The sequence below is a fragment of the Achroia grisella genome, unplaced genomic scaffold, assembly GCF_030625045.1.
Source record: "Achroia grisella isolate CSIRO2021 unplaced genomic scaffold, CSIRO_AGI_Agris_v1 utg1867, whole genome shotgun sequence".
In the NCBI taxonomy this organism is placed as follows: domain Eukaryota; kingdom Metazoa; phylum Arthropoda; class Insecta; order Lepidoptera; family Pyralidae; genus Achroia; species Achroia grisella.
The window spans coordinates 337,900-359,569 of NW_026712690.1; the positions used below are offsets into that span (position 1 = coordinate 337,900).

Consider the following 21,670-nt stretch of genomic DNA (forward strand, 5'->3'; position numbering starts at 1 on the left):
AAAAAAATTACGTTCATAAGCGGCTAAAATGTTCTACATGAATAAAAGATTTTTGAATTTGAATTTGAATTTTAATCAACAGTGGATAGTGGCAACCTGCAATGTTGTTGAGATAAAAAAAATGTATTGTATCTTAATTTTTTCAGCGTCTGGAAGATAACTGAAAAAACGTTTTCTATTAATACCAAACGCCACTTCACAAAATCTCCAGTCGGATACCAACTTTGGCGCGACCATTCAAAGTCGATGTGCGCGTTTAAGAGGCTGTAAATATCAATTTCAGTTGAGAACAGCGATAGACTGGCGCGGAATGGGATTGCAGATGGGGCGACGAGATTTTTACGTTTTCCTTATACGTTTTGTGAGAGTTAAAATTTCATGAAATGTAATTTTATCTCAATCTTAATACTTACTAATATTAGGTATAATTGTGAAAGTAGGGATGTTTGTTACGCTTTAACGCAAAAACTACTGAACTGATCATCTTGATATTTTGTACACGTGTTCTTAGAGGTATTAAAATGAACATATGTTTTAAATTTAATATAACTAGTTTATTTACAAATTACACACTCTTGGACTAATTGGACTACACATACGCAATATAAACATAATCATAATAACTTATAACATGCTAGTTGTATCACGCGTCGTTCCTTGTGGGGGTAAATATTGACGTTCGTAATCTCATGTATAGAAAAGTAAGTTTGTGATTATTATGGGTAGTTTACGAGAAATAGGTTTGTACAATTCTCTCTCTAATAAATTGTGACCCTAATTTTATTCTTGCCTGACCTACTATTACGTAAAAGAGTAAAAAATATGTACCCTCGAACCTAAGTAACTTTCTTATAAGGAAAAGCGGGATGTACCTGACATAAATATTGCTATGTTTATTACATGATTAAACTTAAAACTAGATGTATAACTAATTTATATGAAGGGGAGACCTGGTGTCTAAGGTACAGCCTATGGCTTAGTTTAGGCTCCAGATTTCCCACAAATTATATTTGTGATTTTTTTTTGAGATGAAATAAAATTTATTTATTATTATTATGATTCCAACAATAAAAAAGTATAATAAACTGCGTGAATAATATGTTTTTGTATTAAAGACAGCCCATGTTCGTCTTCGTAATACAATCTATCTTCATGTGAAATTTCATTTATATTCGTTCAGTCGATTGGTTGTGTAAAGGTAACAAATAAACATACACTCTTTTGGCTTTATAATATTTAGTAACCATTAGTTGATTATTTAATTAACCCCGCGCATTGTTACCCTAGAAGAATTTAAACTTTACTATTCTTTACTGATGGGCAATTGTCAATTTTTAATTTATATTACGTGCTAGCTGTGCCTGCGGTTTCACCCGTGTTAAATTTATAGCCTCTATGTTATTCTGATGTATGAACTATATTACTGTAAAGTATCGTCAAAATTCGTTCAGTGGTTTTTCCGTGAAAGAGTAACAAACATCCATACATGCTCACAAACTTTCTATATATTATTTCTATATATACGTTTATAATATTAACTTGTATATTTCAAATCTGAAAGATACGTTATTGTTTCTAAAAGTCTAGGTATAAATAGAAATAACAGGGCGTCCACCAGTCTGTACTTTAAAATGTAACATAATTTTTATTAAAAAATATAACAGCCCAAAATACAAAAGTAGATACCATTGTGTTTAGTGAGGTATATAACATAGACTAAAGCACATAGACACGCCGAGCGATACATAGGGCGCAGTGGGGCCCGCTCGATACACACGCGCGCAAGCGTAAACGCTCCGTCATGACTAGTCATGTACAATGTCTGCATTAAAACTTATCGATATCGACAGAATAGAAATAAACTCAAATAAAGAAATAGATTTAAACTTCATTCACTTCAATTTGGAATTGTCATACTTTTGTTTCTTTTACCACTCATTTGGAACGCAGACTCATCACAAGAAGTAAAAGAAAGAAACTTGCGTGTTGCTCTTTTAAATTAATTATGTTCTAAGTAAATAAACATTAATAAGTACTAGGCATGCGACAATCAATATAGAAACTGCTACGCACCCAATTTTTGCTTTAAAGTTAATTTTGAATATTGTTTGTAAAATCAACGCCATTTGATATGCTACATTGTGAATTCAGTTTCGTTACAATGGATAGAACATATACTTTAAGATTAGGTGCAAATATATATAAACATATATATAACTGATAATCATTTTCAATTTAAAAAAAGTAATAAAACAATTCTAATAGTCATTATTTATGTTGATAATTATCATCACTGCTTAGTCAAATGCATTTTCTTAAACAACACTTATTTTATTATCATTTATTTTGTTAACATTAAAATATAACTGTAGTGTAGTGACTATTATACTCATTCACGTATCTGAAATTAATGTAATTATTAATAATAATAAAATAAATAAATAAATAATATAATTATTAATGTAAAAAGATAGCTATTTTCTAAGCTCAAGTGATATTAACGCCTATTTGCGTTTCTCATAGAATAAATATGAATAGCAATTTAGGCTTTGACATTTGTCAATCATACTTCAATTAGTATTTGTTTCTTATGTTTTATTTTATTTTCACTATATCTATAGATTAATTATGTGTTGGAAGATACTGAACAGAAATAATGACATTATTTTTAGGTTTTTTTTTATATATGTAAAGGTAATATTGATTTTTTCCGTTTGAACACAGTCCATGTACGCTACAATCAAAAATATATGAATTTGTGATAAATTCACTTCAAGATTTAATGTTCTTTATTTTGAAACTGAAAATCAGCGCTGGAAATTGTTTCGAGCATTATGCTGAGCTGTAGTCCACAGTGACTCTGTTTTGTAATGTGTGTATATTGTTGGTTGTATTTTTTTTTTTGTCATTATTGTTGTATCAAGACGAGTCAGTAAAATTCTATTCTATTTATCGTTACACTACCCTTCTTTGTAAAATATTATTTTTGAGATCTAATAAAGAAATATTATTGTTCTAATTTATCGATAGAAAAATAAAATATAATCCCTAATTCCCTAGTCGCCCCGCCCCACGCATTTCTTCCGGACGGTCGCTTCCGCCCGTTTCATTCACATGAATACCTACAATTTCATGAAAGTTTCAGATATCGCGGCGAGAATAATATTTTTATTGATACTAAAGAATTTCACATATCTATATATTTTATATTTGAACAGCAAAACATATTATTGGCACATTTTTATATAAAGCCTGATGGATTTGGTGAAATGACTATCCCTGATGAAAAATCATATCTATCTGTCAGTATATTTCTTACCTTTTCACGACTACATGGCTGAACAAATCTTAGTGAAATTTGAGATGAATAGGTATAGATTGAATCACGAGGATGTATGTAGACTGCACATATACTCGTACACACTTAAATGAGTGTATCTCATTGAGGTCCGTGGATTCGATTACTAGTAATACCATTTAAACACCAGGTTATTAGAATTATCTCGTAATCTACATATTAATAAGTGAAGCAAAAACTTTGAACCCCTTTTTGTGAAATATGCGCGGATGGAGGAGTATGAAATTTTGCACACTTATAGTTTATATAGAGAAGCAGTGCAGAATGCTAATATATATGTAAATATGTATGTATGTATATGTATGTACATTAAATCTATAAAAAAAAACATTACACACACTACACTACTATTTGACACAGACACATATATAGATACTCTTTTTTTATTGTTAAAGTCTGTGGTTAAATTAAGAATAGATTAATATTGTTTGTCTTTAATATTATTAGTCTTACTAAGTGTTATATGTATATATTACTTGTGGTCTCATTTCGAATACTGAGCGACAACTAGTACTATTTGGGATAAGTCCGCCATCATACATCTTATATATATATATTTTTAAAATCGTTGTATCTTTAGTTAATTTAAATGTATTTATTGTGCAATAAAGTGTTACAAACAAACAAACAAACTATTTAATATTAAGCTGAATACAAATTGTACTGCAAAATAATGTATAACGAAACGATACACGAAAACAAAAGCCAATGGTTGGGAACGCACAGAATTATTCATTTGAAATTTATTGAAATAAAATAGTAAAAAAGGTTTTACGCCTTTACTTTTCATGAAATTTCTAATAATAATTACATAACAGTACATAACCTAATCGACATAAGATCTTATTTTGCTTTAAAAACATATCTATCTCAGGTCTAGCCTTATCTAGCGTATATTGCATGTAAAATCTATATGTAAAATTTAGCTTTTAGGCATACATAGTGTTATAACACACAGTTTTGTACCAAACTACACGCTCCTAATCAAATTCTTGCTTCTCTCATTAATCTTCTTTTATCTGCTAATAAATAAGTAAATAATCTATTAAATGTCTGTAGTTCAACTCCACTGCTAATTTAAAAAGGCGTTTAAATTGTTTTCATGTAATTAAATATTAAATGAATTTTAAAATTCATGAATAATTTAATTTAAATATTCATATTCAATGACACCGTGTCACTTCACTATTCCTCAATGAAAAATCATGAGGCATTGTTGGGAAATAAAATGGAAAACGACAAAGGCGATATTACAACTTCGTAAAATGATTAGACGTGGCTTTGACACCAGACAGCTCCCAAGAAGGGGTTTAAACATTAATATAAATGGAAGTTCTGGAGGTAATGAAATGCTGGGAGGAAGTTCATTCAATTTGCAGTTAAGTTGAAAGCTCGGATTAGCGTCGAGTTTCATTTGTTCCGTCAGTTTGGTACTTGTCGTAAGGAATAGGGAATGTTCTAGAAACATTTTAGGATAACCACAATGGTGTAGTGGTTTTTATAGCTTTAGTTCATGGTCGTGGATTCGATTTGCGGATAATACAAACATTTGTATTCTCTTCATACATATATTCTTTCAAACCGCAACATACGTTACAAAGTAGGCTGCTTAGCGACTAAAAAAGATAAAAGAAAGAAAACTACTATTTACTAGATCTACATAAAGATAGAATAGTTTACAGTATCACGTATATAATTTATAGATAAATTTCATACAAAAAGGTACAATGTAATGGTAGATTCCTTATGTATTCCAATAATATATATAGCCTATGTTACTTATTAATAATATAGCATTCTTATTGGTTGCTACAATCTTTAAAATAAAATTCAAATATTCTTTAGGCGTTGTTTAAAAAAAAAATATATCGGTCTAGTACTTTTTAAGTTTATTGCTATGTTTGTAACATACAAATATTTCCTCTTTATCATATAAAAATAAAATAATAACAATTAATATAAACAGTATATATTACAACAATTAATATATCGTAATAAAATATTTATATCTCTCTTTCTTTCTTCTATTTTTTTTTACAATCTCCAGTAAACAATATAGAGACAGATGTGAAAGTACCAGGACATCAGAACGGCGCAGCAAGTTTTGTGTATTCCCATGAGGTACTTAATTCTGTTTTCGTGTATCTGTCGCATGCTTGGGGCACCCGCGGTATCTGTACCTTAGTTAATGGATATTTTGCATTCCTTTTTAGTCAGCGCAGTATTTTAAAAACTATGAGCCCTTTATTTGGGACTAGTGGTCACCCATTAGTCGAAATTCGGCCATAGTTAGGTTAACATTCAGTAAGACTAATTATGTTATCTGTGGTAAGACTATAGATAAGTAATCTTAAAGACAAGCAAGTACATCTTAAAAGTGGCCAAAATATAGGAGCGGTAGAGCATAATACTAATCGAAGGACAAAGCTGTGTCATGTGTAGGTACTAGACAACTGATACAAATACATTTTTTTCGTAAATACATGCATATACGTAGAATACACCCAGACAGATATAAACAATTACACTCATGTAGACAAACATTTATGCCGTGTGAGGAATGGAACCCGCGACCATAGTAAGTACGGCGGTGTGCTGAACCGCTAAACCACCGAGGCCGTTCAGTAATGCCGGTATGTTTGTGTTTACATTAAATGTCTACAACGGACCGCACTATAGGGCGTCCTGCACCCGCCTAATTATTCCACCCTACCTACCCAATATTGACTTTTAAATCTGTATCATCACGCTGCGAAATGGGGGAGCAACCAGCTGCTTTATTATGAATAGGGATTACTACACTCAATTAGATTTGGTTAAGGCGTTTGTTTGTTTTTATATTATAATCCAGTGAGCGATAGATTAACATTTAATCTCACTAATATGTCATTAATGTTATAAACGCGAAAGTTTGTGAGTACTACTGAACGGATTTTGATGACCCTTTACAGTAATACAGCGTATACATCAGAAAAACATATAGAAAGAAAGAAAGAAAAATATTTTATTCAGTGCGATGTAAAAAATATAGGCTATATATTTCACGCGGGTAAAAATGTGGGCACAGCTAGTTATGAAATATATAGACAAATTCTTTATTCAACAATTACAAGTACGACTGCCGACTTTGTTCATATGATTTTGATTGACTGCTATAAAAACTTTTTTTACAGCATAGGACAAACGAGTTTGCGGCTCATCTTATGGTAAGTGATTACCGCCGCCCATAAGCACCCGCAGCAACAGGGGAATTGCAAGTGCGCTGCTGGCCTTTTAAGAAGATATAGGTTCTTTTTTTTAAGGTTTCAATATCGTATTGGTTTATATTCTTTATTGCACAGATGATATAAAGATATTATAATTTAGAGACAATGTGAGCAAAGGTGGACTTATCCCTAGAACAGATCACTTCCAGTCAACCTAAAAGAGTGGGATATGTGGTACTGAGTGGGTAATAAAAAATACTGGTGCAAATAATAAAATGTCAAACGCTATACTAAACAAAATTGGTTCAGAAATACCAGTGCTGGTAGCTGCAAAATGTTTCTAGAAAGACGCATGATGGAGGATCACTACTCATCCAAATGATCAGGGTGGTATTTAGACTATAAACACTTGTTATTTAAAAAAATGTATATGTATAGTAACTTTTATAATTTATCCATAGTACAAGCTATGCTTATATTGACCCTAGATAGCGCTATGTAAGATTATGTATCATATACATAAATCTTAATGTCTGTTTATAAGCATAATGGAGTTTATCTTGTGTGGTAACAAAAATCTATTGAGATGAAAAAAATTCACTATACTTTATATCGTATATTTTTATCGAAACAATAAAACAGTCACTTTGTCAATATATAAAATACTTCGAAAACTTCTGTCAATAGACAACGCACAGTGCACTTACTATCAGATTAACCGTAAGTTTAATACCTACCTACCAATATACTTATAATTATTACCAAAATATTGATGTATCTTCAAAAGAATAAACTCAAGAAATCACCTAAGCAATCACCTGGGAATCGAATCCAAGCTCCGCTGACCCTACTTAATAACCTTACCCCAGTGTTGCCAGCAAAATTAACTCGCCACTGATCCTCAATACGATTTTATTGCAAATGGCTGCAAATAATGCTAAATCACGCCTAAATCCCCGTTATATGGGGAATGGCCGATTGAGGGTATATTTTTTCGGCATGGCAATATTATCTTATATTGTGAAAAGTGTTTATTGGGGTGTCTTAGCTTGTAAAATGTTACGTGAATGTTTTTAGTCTGCGCTAGGTAACTTAATTTGAAAAAAGGGAAGGGAAATATATAATTTCGTAGAATAAAAGTTCTACTTGTATCTTTTCTTTCAACATCGCAGGGTATAAAGGGAATTGTTAGTAGTGTGGACTAATAATCTCATAGCTAGAAATGTAACATGTCAGGTTGACCTCCACATGGTTCCTCCTGGAAACCATCGCGTTAAATTGCCATTGGCCAAGATGGGCTAACTGACCTGACCACATGCACATCTTCATCCTCCATTGGTGCCCGCCAGCGTAAACCGGTAGCAAATAAAAATAAAAGAGTTTGACGTATGTATGTCTGTCTGTCATTGTAGCTCCTAGATGAAATGACCGATTATGATGTGTTTTTTTTGTTTAACAACTTACGTGTTCGTTATGGTTTTTAGCTACAATTTATTATTGTTGTTGTTTTGAATCGAATGTGAATTTTATAAGTATTTAGATTAAAAACCGTAACTTTTATAGAATCTCTAGTTGTCTGTTTGTCCATTTATATCTAATTTCTATCTTCATTAAATAATTAATTGTGATTTTACAAATATATTTTTATTTCATAATAAATCACTAATCAAATAAAAACAACGTATCTACCTAAAATGACATAAATTTGAATCTACTGATATTATAATTATCAGGATAAACTGGAAAATTGGCTGAACATTTATTAATGAAGTTTGGCGCTAAAATAGATTGTATCACGAGGATTGACATAGTCTAAATTTTATTTCAATAAATAAACTATGAATAAACAGTAGATATACATATTGTAAGAGATGGATTCGCAGATAACTTGCAGTTAAGAAAAATCTTTGGTAATAAATTCTTTATCATTACTTTATGTTATTCAAGTAACTATTTACTTACGTCAATATTTTCCTATTTTATGTTTGTATTCACACAAAATCTTGATAATATAATATATAAGAATATTTATTTAAAAGAGCAACATCCAAGTTTCTTTTTCGTCCTTCTTGTGATTAGTTCCGACTGATAGGTAGAATTAAAAAAATGTGACTATTGAAATTTGCTTATATTAAGTTTCTGCCTCTATTATGTCTAGTTTAGATATGACGACTGATAGAGAGCAGTGGAAGAGAATGACATACTGCGCCGACCCCAAATAATGGGATAAAGGCAAGGCAATGATGATGATGATGAAGTTTCTGCCTCTATTATATTAAATCTCAAAAAAGACGCGGTTAATAGTTAACAGAAATAACACTATCCAAATGTGCTTATATTAAGTTTATTTGAATAAAGAATCATTTATATATTACAACAAGCCAGACAAATACGCCGTTAACAGTTAGTATTTTAACATTAGGCACGATAATCATGTTCATATAATTTTAATTTAATTTAACTCACCCCTAACATATGCGCTAGTGATTAACAACGGTGGTGTAATGTTATCGATAATGCAGACACCTGTCGATCGATATTTGGGCGCAGTCCACGGTCGGCCAGGTGTCGATAATTTTAACTCATCCCTTTATTTTTTTTAATGTTGAAATTATAAAAGGGTGTCGTGATTTTACATGATTATTTTTGTATCTTTTATTTCTGTATTCATTTAGGGACTTTTGTCTGTTTTTCATACGTCTGTTACATCGCGACTTAATCGGTAATGTGAATACATGTTTAGACAGAAGGAAACTCGACAATATGACGATCTCGGTCTAGGGGTTTACCGCATTACTTCCGATGGTAGCGGGTTCGGTTCCTCGCTCGGTGCAAACTTTGTATTCATGAGTGTGATTGTTTGTATTAAGCTGGGTGTTTTCTATGTACATATATTACGTATATAATTACAAAAAATATATAAGTATTTGTATCAGTTGTTTAGCTCAAGTTCTGTTTACTGTGGGACTAGATGGTGCTGTGTTAATTGTTCAAGGTTCATTTATTATTTACATGAAAAAAATATATATTTTCATTATCATGTGGTTTTTAGTGGGTAAATATCCCACACACCCTCTCGGGCAAATGATTTTTCGATATGTTTCCACACGATATAAAAAAAAAGGGACAGTATACTTTATTTTTTTAAAACACACATAATATACATAGAAAGCACTCAGACCGATAAAAACTATACTCATGAATAAAAACTTTTGTACGAGCAATCGAACGCACGACCATCGCATGTAAAACGGTATGCTAAACCGCTAGTCCAGCGAGGTGGTGGTAAGGCTTATTGCTATATATAGATATTCATATATAGCAATAAACGTTACTATACTAAAACAAATAACGAAATATAACACGTCCCATTGACCGGCGTCTCGGGACTTAGAAGCTGAGTTATTGGGTTAATAAATCTTAATACAGCGCGCTCGGGGCGGCATGCTAATGCTCTCTAATGTCGGGGGGTGTCCACACCATAATTATGTTCCGATGGAAATATCTGCAAACTTTCGTGATATATTAGTCTCACTCAGTTGCTGAAACTTAGTTTTCGTGTACTATAAAAAAGTTACAGATTCAACATAACTACAGATCTATATATATGTAACTACTGGCTGACCCGACAAATGTTATATTGCAATATAGATTAATATCGCTATTAAAAATAGGAGTTGATGGTAGAAAGGTAAAAACTTTAGCTTGTTGACAAAGGTGAAAACTTTGGCAATTTATTTTTTTATAATGTGTCATTAAAAAATACATATTTTTAATGACACATTATAAAAAAATTTATTGTGAAAAAATACAAAAAAAGCATTAGAGGTGGACAACCCTTATCGCTTAGATGTATGAAAAATAGATAGTAGCAGATTCTCAGACCTACTGAATATGCTTATAAATTTTATAAGTAAAGCCGTTTCGGAGGAGTATGGTAACTAACATTGTTACCACACGAGAATTTTACGTATAAGATATTTGTATTTATATTTATATAATCACTAGCTGACCTGACAAACGTTGTTTTGCCGTATAAATTAAAATTGCTATTAAAAATAAGGGTTAATAGTAAAAGGTTGTAATTTCTGGGTTGTATGTATTTATAATGCTAATTCATAAAGAAATGAACAAAATATAATAAATTAAGGTGGGCCACCCTTATCCCGTAGGGGTATAAAAAATAGATAACAACATATTCTCAAACCTACCAACTAACTCAAAGGTGACTGACATAGTGATATATCAACGCCAACCCAAACCACTGGACGGATCGGGCTGAAATTTGGCATGCAGGAAGATGTTATGACGTAGGCATCTGCTAAGAAAGGATTTTGATAAATACCACCCCTAAAGGGATAAATTAACGCGTGCGAAACTGCGAGCAAAAGCTAGTGTACATGTAAAATTACATTAAAATCGGTAAAAACTACATCTACAAAGTAAAGTATACAAACAGCCTTAACATTTTCCACATGGAGTCCTTTTTTAATTAACATTAACTAGTAAAATCATTTAAATGAAATTTTAACAGTTATAATAATATTTTTGATTACAACAACATAAACTGATACTCCATCGACATCCCCAAATGCTGAAACCTAAGTGGTCTCTACAGTGCAGTTTCAATGAAGTTTCTACCAGCTTCCACTTAAAACGTGAAGTCAACTATCTGCCGAGGTTTTCTCGAGAGAGTACAGCATGGGGTTTTTCAAAGGTATATTAAAGTTTCTTGAGTCGGCAACGCGCACGTGACACCCCTGGTGTTTCAAACGTACATAGGCTACGGTAACCGTTTACCAACAGATGGGACGCATGCTTGTTTGCCACAGTCGTGGTATAAAATAAACTAACAAAACATAACTAAAATGACTCTGAGCTTACTCTACTTAGTTTGTAAAAAAATAATGTATGTAGGTTTGCTGGAAGAAATCTCTTATTAGATATAAGCTCGCCTTGTACATTATATTTATTGTATCACTTTTTCTTCCTATATGTGTGTACAATAAATAAATAAAAACTTGTCAAACATCGAAAAATAGTATCATAAAATACAAGAATATTATAAAACAAATCAACTGACACAATTCAAAATAGCTCCATTAAACAATTACAGAAGAATCATTCGCACTATAAAAAGTGATAACGATTGTCATTGCCCCGAATAATTAATGATAGAAAAAGATTTCCCGTGTATACGAACGAGAGGAGCATTTTATCTGTCTGCTCATCAGGAATAGCTAATGAGCTAGTTTGGGCACATTGGTTTTATTAAAAACGTAAATGCAACTCTACCATGCATAAATTGTTTGTACAGGAATAGATATTGTTGAGTTTAAAACTATCAGATACAAAATATATATAATACTAGCTTTTGCCCGCGGCTTCGCTCACGTTATTTTATCCCCTTAGGGGTGGAATTTATCAAAATCCTTTCTTAGGGGTTGCCTACGTTATAGTAGATGTATGCATGCAAAGTCTCAGCCCGATCGGTTTAAAATTGACAAAGTTTGATACAAACTTTCATCTCCTATTTTATCCCCCTGGGGGTAGAATTAATCAAAATCCTTTCTTAGCGGATGCCTACATCATAACATCTACCTGCATGCCAAATTTCAGTCCGATCCGTCCAGTGGTTTGTGCTGTGCGTTGATAGATCACCTTTGAGTTATATATATTTAGATATACAGTTTTATCTGGGTAAATTTTATAAAAAACCATCTGCGTGTACTTCCAAATAGGTGAGAATTCCTCATTCCCACCTCATTCTCACCTATTTGGAAGTGAATCAGTGGAAGATGATATCATGATTATTAAGTTAGCAAGTACTTGACTAGAATTAGGAAGGTTTCTAGGCGATTGCATGGAGGTAGAGCTGACATTACATAGACTGACGACTTCGATGGTCTAGCGGTCTAGCACACCGCTTTACGTCCGATGGTCGCGGGTTCGATTCCTCGCACGGCACAAACATTTGTATTCATGAGTATGATTGTTTGTATCGGTCTGGGTGTTTTCTATGTATAATATGTATGTATTTACAAAATTATCTGTGTATTTGTATCAGTTATCTAGTACCTGTAACACAAGCTTTAGATAGCTTAACTTGGGTCTAGATGGCGCTGTTTGAATTGTCCTGAGATTATTATTATTATATATAATCATTATATTAATACGTGAAACAAGAACTTCATGCACCTTTTTACAAAAAATGTGCGAACGGAGGTGTATGAAATTTCGCACACATATAGATTTAGAAAGAGAAGGAGTGCAGAATCCTAATATTTTATTCAAATTATGAACATAAAATCAATAAAAACAATACTCAAAATACTATGTATGTACACACGCATAGAAGTATAGTCTTTGACAATAGAGACTTATTTCAAGATACCAAACCCAAGAGATTGAGATGGAAACCGAAATTTGTTCAGTTCAGTTCAGTAAAACTTACAGTTTTAAGCAGATATATATAAGAAACAGCCGAAGAACGCCAATTTGCTTTCTAATGTAAAGAAAAATAAGGAAAATAAGAAATAAATAAAATATATTATGCAGTCTATTATTTATCGATATAGATATAAATAAACTCAGCACAACACTATGAGCGCGCATCTTTTTAATAATGAAAGGATTTTGTAAGCGAAATGTGAATGATAATATGGCGGGAGGGTGGCGTGGTGACATTTTTTATTTATTCTTATTTTACGACGGCCGCGGAAGTTAATGTACTTTTAAATTTTTCACCATACCTTATTAAAATTTCAACGAATTAACATTCAAATGCCTACGTACAAATATATCTTACTAATATTATAAACTGTGAATGTTTGTTATTCTTTTACGCAAAAACTACTAAACGGATTTTAATAAAACTTTACAATAATATAATAATAAATAAATAAATAACCCTCGTCAATTAACACAGCGCCATCTAGACCCACAGTTAGCAGAACCTGTTTTATGGGTACCTAGACAACTGGTATGAATACTTAGATTTTTTTTGTAAATACATACATAATATACTTACATAGAAAACACCCAGACCGATACAAACAATCATACTCATTAATACAGATGTTTGTGCCGTGAGAGGAATCGAACCCGCGACTATCGGACGTAAAGCGGTGTGCTAGACCGCTAGACCATCGAAGTCGTCAATATATGTAATGTCAGATCTACCTCCAGGCAATCGCCTAGAAACCTTCCTAATTCTAGTCAAGTAATTAGTAGTAAGTAATTTTTGTATTCATAAAAATGTTTGCACCGTGCGAGGAATTGAACCCTCGACCATCGGAAGTAAAGCAGTGAGTTTAATCGCTAGACCACCGCGGCTGTCGATACAGGTTGTACATCAGAATAAAACATCTTACTAATATTATAAACGCGAAAGTTTGTGAATATGGATTGACAGATTGATGGATGAATGTTTATTACTCATTCACGCAAAAACTACTGAACGAATTTTCATGAAACTTTACAGTAAAAATACTAAATTTTACGCGGACAAAACCACGGGCACAGGTACTCAGCCAACGTATATGTATATATAGTACAATATCTCAACAACCTTCAGTAACATTTGGAAGTAAACAGTAGGTACTGGTTCGTGTTTGTTATATTTGTTCAGTGGCTGGTGTAGCCGGCTGCATATTTAGTTAATGCGGAGTCGGTTCCGAGGACGAGCAAATAATATGAATATGACTGCGGTGTTTGCCAATACGCGACCAGAGCAGCCGTGCTTCTAAATACGGTATACAAAAATAGCAATTATTTGGAAATACTTATTTTTTATTATTATATTAGTTGTGCCTGCGATTTATGTATTTACTAGCGGTGATTTCATACGCGTAAAATTGTGATCTTGGATAGCATTAAATATTTAATAATCTAATAATATTATCTTAATTATTTATTCAACATCTAATAATAATAATAATCTGTACATATCTAATCTAACTAAAGCTTGTGTTATGGGTCTAGACAATATAAATAATAAATACATACATATTATAAAGATAAACCGATACAAACAATCATACTCATGAATACAAATGTTTGTGCCGTGCGAGGAATCGAACCCGCGACCATCGGACGTTGTATCGTTCTTGTTATATTTTTTTTTTACATCTATTCTTTATTTTCATAACCTAATTGTACAACTAAGAATCTCAATCTCTAATATCTAATCTAATCTAATAATATAAATAATAAATCTAATAAAAGATAAAGAACAAAGTTTTATCGTTCTAGTTTAAAATATGCCGAACTGGCATGCAAACTTTCATCATTTTATTTTAAGCGTAAAATTTTTACAAACTTTATATGTAATATTTATTGAAATTTAATCAAGAGACAGTTTTCGACTAATCACGACTTGATTGTTTAATTATATGTAAAAAAGATTAACTTAAACCATGTAATATAATGAAAAGAACAAATTCGATTTCTTCTCCGCTCAAAAATTTCATTTATTATTCACTCAAGTTTCATATTTCATTTTGATTTTTGTTTGCCTTACTTTCAGTTTGTTCGATCAGATTAATAAATGTTGTATAAAAAGTTTTAAAAGTGAGTCAATTCTCTTCTGTTATTCTTGTAGTCAATACAGAGACTGAATTATTAATCACAATTCGATACAAAAATACCAAACTTTTAATGAAAACAGAATATTCTCGGCTTTGATATAACCAGATACAACCGGATATAGCTGAATCAATAGCATCATTATCATATACACAAGAGCTTATAAATAAAACTTCACACGGTTAATTAAAACCCACAGTACAGTAGCCGATTGTCTATTCCTGCTGACCACACGGGGGCAAACACACAAACAGACTTTTGTTCATTTTTGACTGCACCACTGGCACTTCGCGCCACATCGCGAGATTCTCTCACTTTTTATTATCTTCTTTTTATTTTTGTGCTCTGTGCTTTTTTTGTGGACGCTCCTCGCACTCCTATACTTTTTTACTCGAGGTTAGTGTTGTTGATTTTATTCTGGTGTTCGGTTTTTAAGAAAATCATCGGTTTTGGAATATTTTGTGATGTAATATATGCTTTATAAAGTTCCGGGTTCAACTGTAAATGGCTACCTTTTACATTTATTATACGCAATAACAACTCTAGCAATATACATTTTACATTTTTTGTCCACAACCATGGTAAACAGATATTGAAGATCCACCGTATACGTTCTTATTGAAGTAATTTAAAATAATATTAAATGAAATGAAATGAAAAATCTAATGAAATTTATTTATAGAAAAAGGTGACGTTAGCTACGAAACGTTAAAAAAATAAATATGATATACAAATGGGAACCAGGGTAGGTGAACTAACCTCTTAGGTTAATATTATTACTATTCATTTTTATATAGATATCAATATTTTTATATAATATATGTTATCAAAATCTTTACAAAATTATTCATAGTGTTACGGTAGTTCGATATTAATTTCCATTTACTATACTTTTTATTATTAAGTCTTATCGACTATATATTGCATGCATTAATATAATTTAGGATTCAAGGATTAATAGCGTTGGATTAGGAACCAGTTCCGTCCAAATCACATGATTCTAGAAAAATGTTTGTACCGATTGCAATGTGGTTTCTCTACTAATAAATACGTGTTAGTTGGTCTAATGATAATATAGCTTATGATAATAATCTAGAATATGATTCAGTCATTTATTAAATTGTAATTTATCAAAATTATTTTTGTAAATGTCTCATTTAGTACACTTTATTAATACACTTAACGACTTCCGACTGTAAAAACAACGTGTAAAATATTAGGTAAATAACTTTATTTACCATAAAATTATGCGTTTTAGAATCCGTTTAACTATATTAATAAAGTTTTATAAATCTGAGTTCTCAGTTTTTATAATTCTGATAAACCTACTAAGGGTTGACCTTAGAGTCAATTACAATTAGAACATCTTAATTGATTTCTATAAATTCAGATGAAGTTGCAAAAATCAAATAAAATCTTAGTGAACTCTACCTATTAAATAAAAATTACTTAATAACTGTTTTAATTTCAAGTCTACACAATATAATTTCTCATTTTTTATTAATAATGGGTTTGCGCTTGGTCTTACCTCATCAGATGGTAAAATCATGTACAATTCGGCAACCAATCGGTATGCCTAATCTGTCAGATTGAGATCATTCACGCATTCTTTCTATGCACACGATTATCAAACTCCAGCACCTTCCAATATTACGGCAATACTATCCAGTAGTACTATGTACAGAGAAATTATTTATGATTTCACATTCAACAGTTTATCAACACATTGGCAAATTTCACGGATTAAAACTAGCGTCTTGTGACACAATGTTGTGATCGTCATACAGCAAAGAGATAAACTTAGTCGCTTACTGTAGTGAGTGTATTCGTTTAACTACTAGCTGACCCTGCAAACGTAGTTTTGCCATATAAATTAAAATCGCTATTAAAAAATAGGGGTTGCAGTAATAGTTTGTTGTAGGGGTTGTATGTAATTTTTAATTAATGTGGCATACATTATAAAAAAATAAAAATTATGTCCAATGAAGATAAATGTTTGGGGTAGACAACCTTTATCACTTATGGGTATGAAAAATAGATAGTAGAATTTTATAAAACAACATTTTTATAAAAATCGGTAAAGCCGTTTCGTAGGAGTTTGGTAACAAACACCGCGACATGAGAATTTTACATATTAGATTATTATATAACTTCTATTAAGATAAATAAATCAATCGTCATGTAAACGTGTTTCATTCTATACACTTACTCTCATTCTTGTTCAAGTTATAGTTAAAGTCCGACGATATACCTACTGCTATTTTTTAAATTATGCGTCTAAAATAAATTCAGATATATGCAATAAGCTCAATTTTGACTTGTCGTTTCAATTACAGGTCATAATTATTTTTTAATATTATTGAAATTATTTGCGCATATAATAATTAATTTTAATTGCATATGAATCTAAACTAAATCATATAAAATTAAAATAATTTATATTATATGATATACTTTCGGCTCATATCCTTTACGAATATATCTTTTACATAGGTATTCTAACCAATATATTGTAGAAAATTTATATATATATACAATATTTCAGGTTTCTTTTATTAAATTAAAAATGTTACTGTATACTAATCAGATTCTAAATACCATTAAAATCACCACTAATATGCAAGCAAGTTCATCAACCAAACTGTCTGTATGTCACGAGTGTTAACGAAATACAAATATTGGTCAACACACGACACAAATTAACCTAATGTCTAATGTAAAGTATAGTTTAACTTGAAACTAAGTGCTTGTACAAAGTAACTGTTAGCAGATTAGAAAAGCAGTTAGTCGATAGAATTAGATGGTTCACGATCACACGTGTTAGTTAATCTTTTGTCGTTTTACAACTATGAAAATTGGATCTATAAATCACAGGTGTGCTTTTTAACGACCTTTAAATTAATTTGTTTACTCTTAATATACCTATAATACATATTTAATGACTGTTTACATTGTTACAACAACAATAGCAACATTATCTAAATTTGTATAATGCAGTTTCGATGTTACTAGGAATAGCACAAAACTTTAAAACCTCACTAATATTTATTTATTTAAATGTATGTACTTACATAAGTATAACCATTCCACTAAAATTTATACTAAGCAGAATAATATTGCATTAAATAACTCTAGTATAGCCTGGTCTACATTATATAGGAGTAATAATACATCAAAAGAACTTTGTTCCCTTAGCGTTATCATCTGTACTGAGAAAAAGATTTAGGTATTATTATTTCATAATTAAGTGTTATACCTTCTTCTTTGTCCAACAAATGTTCCCAGTTTGTCTGGTCTTGAATTTAGTATCATATGTGATTTTATGTATAATTGAATATGTAGTTTCTAAATTTCATATTAAATTATATATAAATCTAAATATAGATATTTATAACATAAGAGGAGGGTCAATCACAATAAAATGTGAATATATTGTCAAAAACTGTAAAATTTGCTGTAAGCGTTTGACTCAGTCGACCACCCAATTCAAAACATAAACGATCATAACTGACGCGTAAAAGAATTTAAAGCGTGAAGCGAAGGTTGTTAATATGAAGGTTGAATCAGGTAGAAGGTCTTGTGAAATGTATCAATACAGTGCAAGTTTTATATGCAACATGCGAAGAGCGTCCCGCAAGGTGATGCACTCGGACCTTAGTTTTTTAGTATGCTTTAGTGGTGGAACATTTTCAACGGATGTGATTTAACGGTTTTTGGAACGTTTTCTTTCTAATGTTATTTGATTAGGTTCAGTAACACGTTTCGGTTAAATATAAATATTACTGGTAGCTTGATAGCATTCCAATAAACTTCGTATTTCTATAGATTTACGATGTGAATTTCATCAAAATTGATAAAAATGTAGATATACTGAGTATGATAGTAACGTTATTATAATATATTAAGTAAGAATAGGCAGTGAATCAGTTATTTGTTTTAATATGTTCGTTATTTATAGTCTGCATATAAGAAATTGTAATTATATGGAATATATTGGATATATATATATATATATATATATATATATATATATATATATATATATATATATATATATATATATATATATGGACCCCAAATAAAGAGAAGAAAGACATGATGATCTAAGAAAAACGTTATTTTTAAATAAAAAATCTTATATAATCTACCCAAAAATTCTAAATCTAATCTTCTAAAAATATATACCAAATCGAATTGTTTCATGTCACAAATATTTCATCTATTGTTTTTACCTTCTTGCTTTTATGTGTATAAAGGCACGAAAATGACTACATAATAAATAATTGGATTATAAATTAGATAGTTATTCCGAAATCTATGGAGTTTTCTCTCAAATAAAAGTATATAGTCTAGCCATAGAACAAATTCAAAATAAATAAAATTTAAATATAGATACTGTTTCATACAGTACCTAATTACAAACTTCTAATATTTAATTTCCACAATGCGTTGTCACTGATTTAACTAAATGTCATTGTTTGTTTGTAATACTTTATTGTACAATAAAACTTATAATAAAAGGATACAATGAACTTATGGAATATTTGTACCATGTAATTGGATTATTCAGTTTCTTGTCTTCGTTTTATGAATACAATGTAACACTGTCCTGAATGTATATCTTTTAGAAATACGTTTTAAAAAATATAAATAAAAATAATCTTTATTAAAATAAACTTAATATAACCACTTTTGAATAGTCATATTTTTTGTTTCTACCTCTTATTCGGAACGTAAACTCATTACAAGAATGAGCAGGAAGCTTTGCGTGTTGCCCTTTTGGATAAATTAATTTTAATTGCACATTAACAAGGACGAGGCATGCGACTATCAACATAGAAAACCCTACGCACTCAATCTTTATGCAATCAGATAATTGAACTTAAAGTTCAAGGTAACGTTAAAGTAAAGTAAAGTTAAAGGTAAGGCTTAAGGTAACAAATCAGAAAGATCTTATTTTTAAATACGAATATGACTTACCTGAACTCGACTTTCGGTTAGACCGATCCTCATGGCGATCTCTTCCCGCATAAAAATATCAGGGTAGTGTGTCTTGGAAAAGCATCGTTCTAACTCGTTCAGTTGTGCGGGCGTGAACCTGTGTTGGACAGAGATAGAAAATTAAGCAAATAAACACGTTCTCACATAACCAGTATGTGTTTACTTAAGTACAAAATGTGAAGGCGCCTATTAAGATTTACGTACTTACGGTACATATATGTAGGAACCGATTATTGACTGTTTTCACATATTTTTTTAAGTAAGTGGTATGGTATGACTATCTGATGGTGAATGTTCAGTTCAGTCCCATAAACATATATAGTACTATGGACGTCACGTTATCATGACACCTCCGGTACCATTCATGCACTGCTATTCCAGGGGACTAAAATATCCTGTATATAAATAAATAAATAACCCTGTACAATTAACACAGCGCCATCTAGTCCCATGGTAAGCAGAGCTTGTGTATGGGTACTAGACAACTGATATAAATACTTTTATTTTTTTTTTAAATACATACATAATATATATAGAAAACACCCAGACCAATACAAACAATCATACTCAAGACTACAAAATGTTTGGACCGTGCGAGCAATCGAATCCGCGACCATCGGAAGTAAAGTGGTGAGCTAAACCGCTAGACCACAGAGGCCGTCAAAAAATACAATGTTTGGTTGCATCGGTCAATAAGTGTACGGATACCATGAGTACTGTTTCGTCGGACAATCTTATGATTGTACCTAAGTTTATTTTATCGTATTTATCGTTTTGATTGTAACCAAGTTACCATTGGGAGTAACAGCCAGCTCGTGGCCATGGCTAGTACAACCTAGTCAAAACATCGAGTGATAAATATTACATCCGTTTATCATGTCTAATCTACATCTAAAATTATTTAAAAGAGCAACACGCAAGTTTCTTGCTCGTTCTTCTTGTGATGAGACAAGTTTCCGAATGAGCGGTAGATTAAAAAAATTTAATGACTATTCAAAAGTACTTCAATGTAAGTTTATTTGAATAAATGATTTTCTATTCTATTCAATCAATACCCGCAAGGGAAACATAGTTAACAAAGCTAGTTGCGTGGCGGCTGAAGTAGGTGAGTCTGAAGTACCCGCACATACGACTTCACCATCTACCTATGATAAATTATCTATGGTCAAATATTATACACCTATCTATTATGTGAATTAATTGATGGATTTCCAGAAATATCAAGTTTAAAAATAGAATCAAGGATACTTAATAATTATTAACACTTTATGAGTACCGATGTACAATTAGGTACAATGACTCATCTTGTATGCTCTCCGCTCTAATAGTAATCTAGCGATATGTTCAGTAACTATGTAGGAACACTGTGTTTATTTTTTTTAAATTGAACGAATTTACTCACGCCGCTCGACGGTTCTGTTGTCTATAACAATTTGTTTTCCGAGAATCAACAAGCCTGTCATTTGGAATCGAATCCCTTCCTTGTGGTAGCCTTACCTTTAACCTAGCTGTTACCGTG

The 21,670-nt window shown here is 31.3% G+C and overlaps 1 protein-coding gene across 1 annotated transcript in view; it reads right to left on the reverse strand.

Moving 5' to 3' along the window:
* LOC131841657 (homeobox protein orthopedia-like) overlaps window positions 1-21,670 on the reverse strand; it is a 41,872-nt gene that overhangs the window by 12,856 nt on the left and 7,346 nt on the right. Inside the window, exon 4 of the mRNA XM_059189981.1 lies at window positions 20,131-20,248. Within this exon, the coding sequence (XP_059045964.1) occupies window positions 20,131-20,248 (118 nt within the window). The remainder of the gene's footprint in view (window positions 1-20,130; window positions 20,249-21,670) is intronic.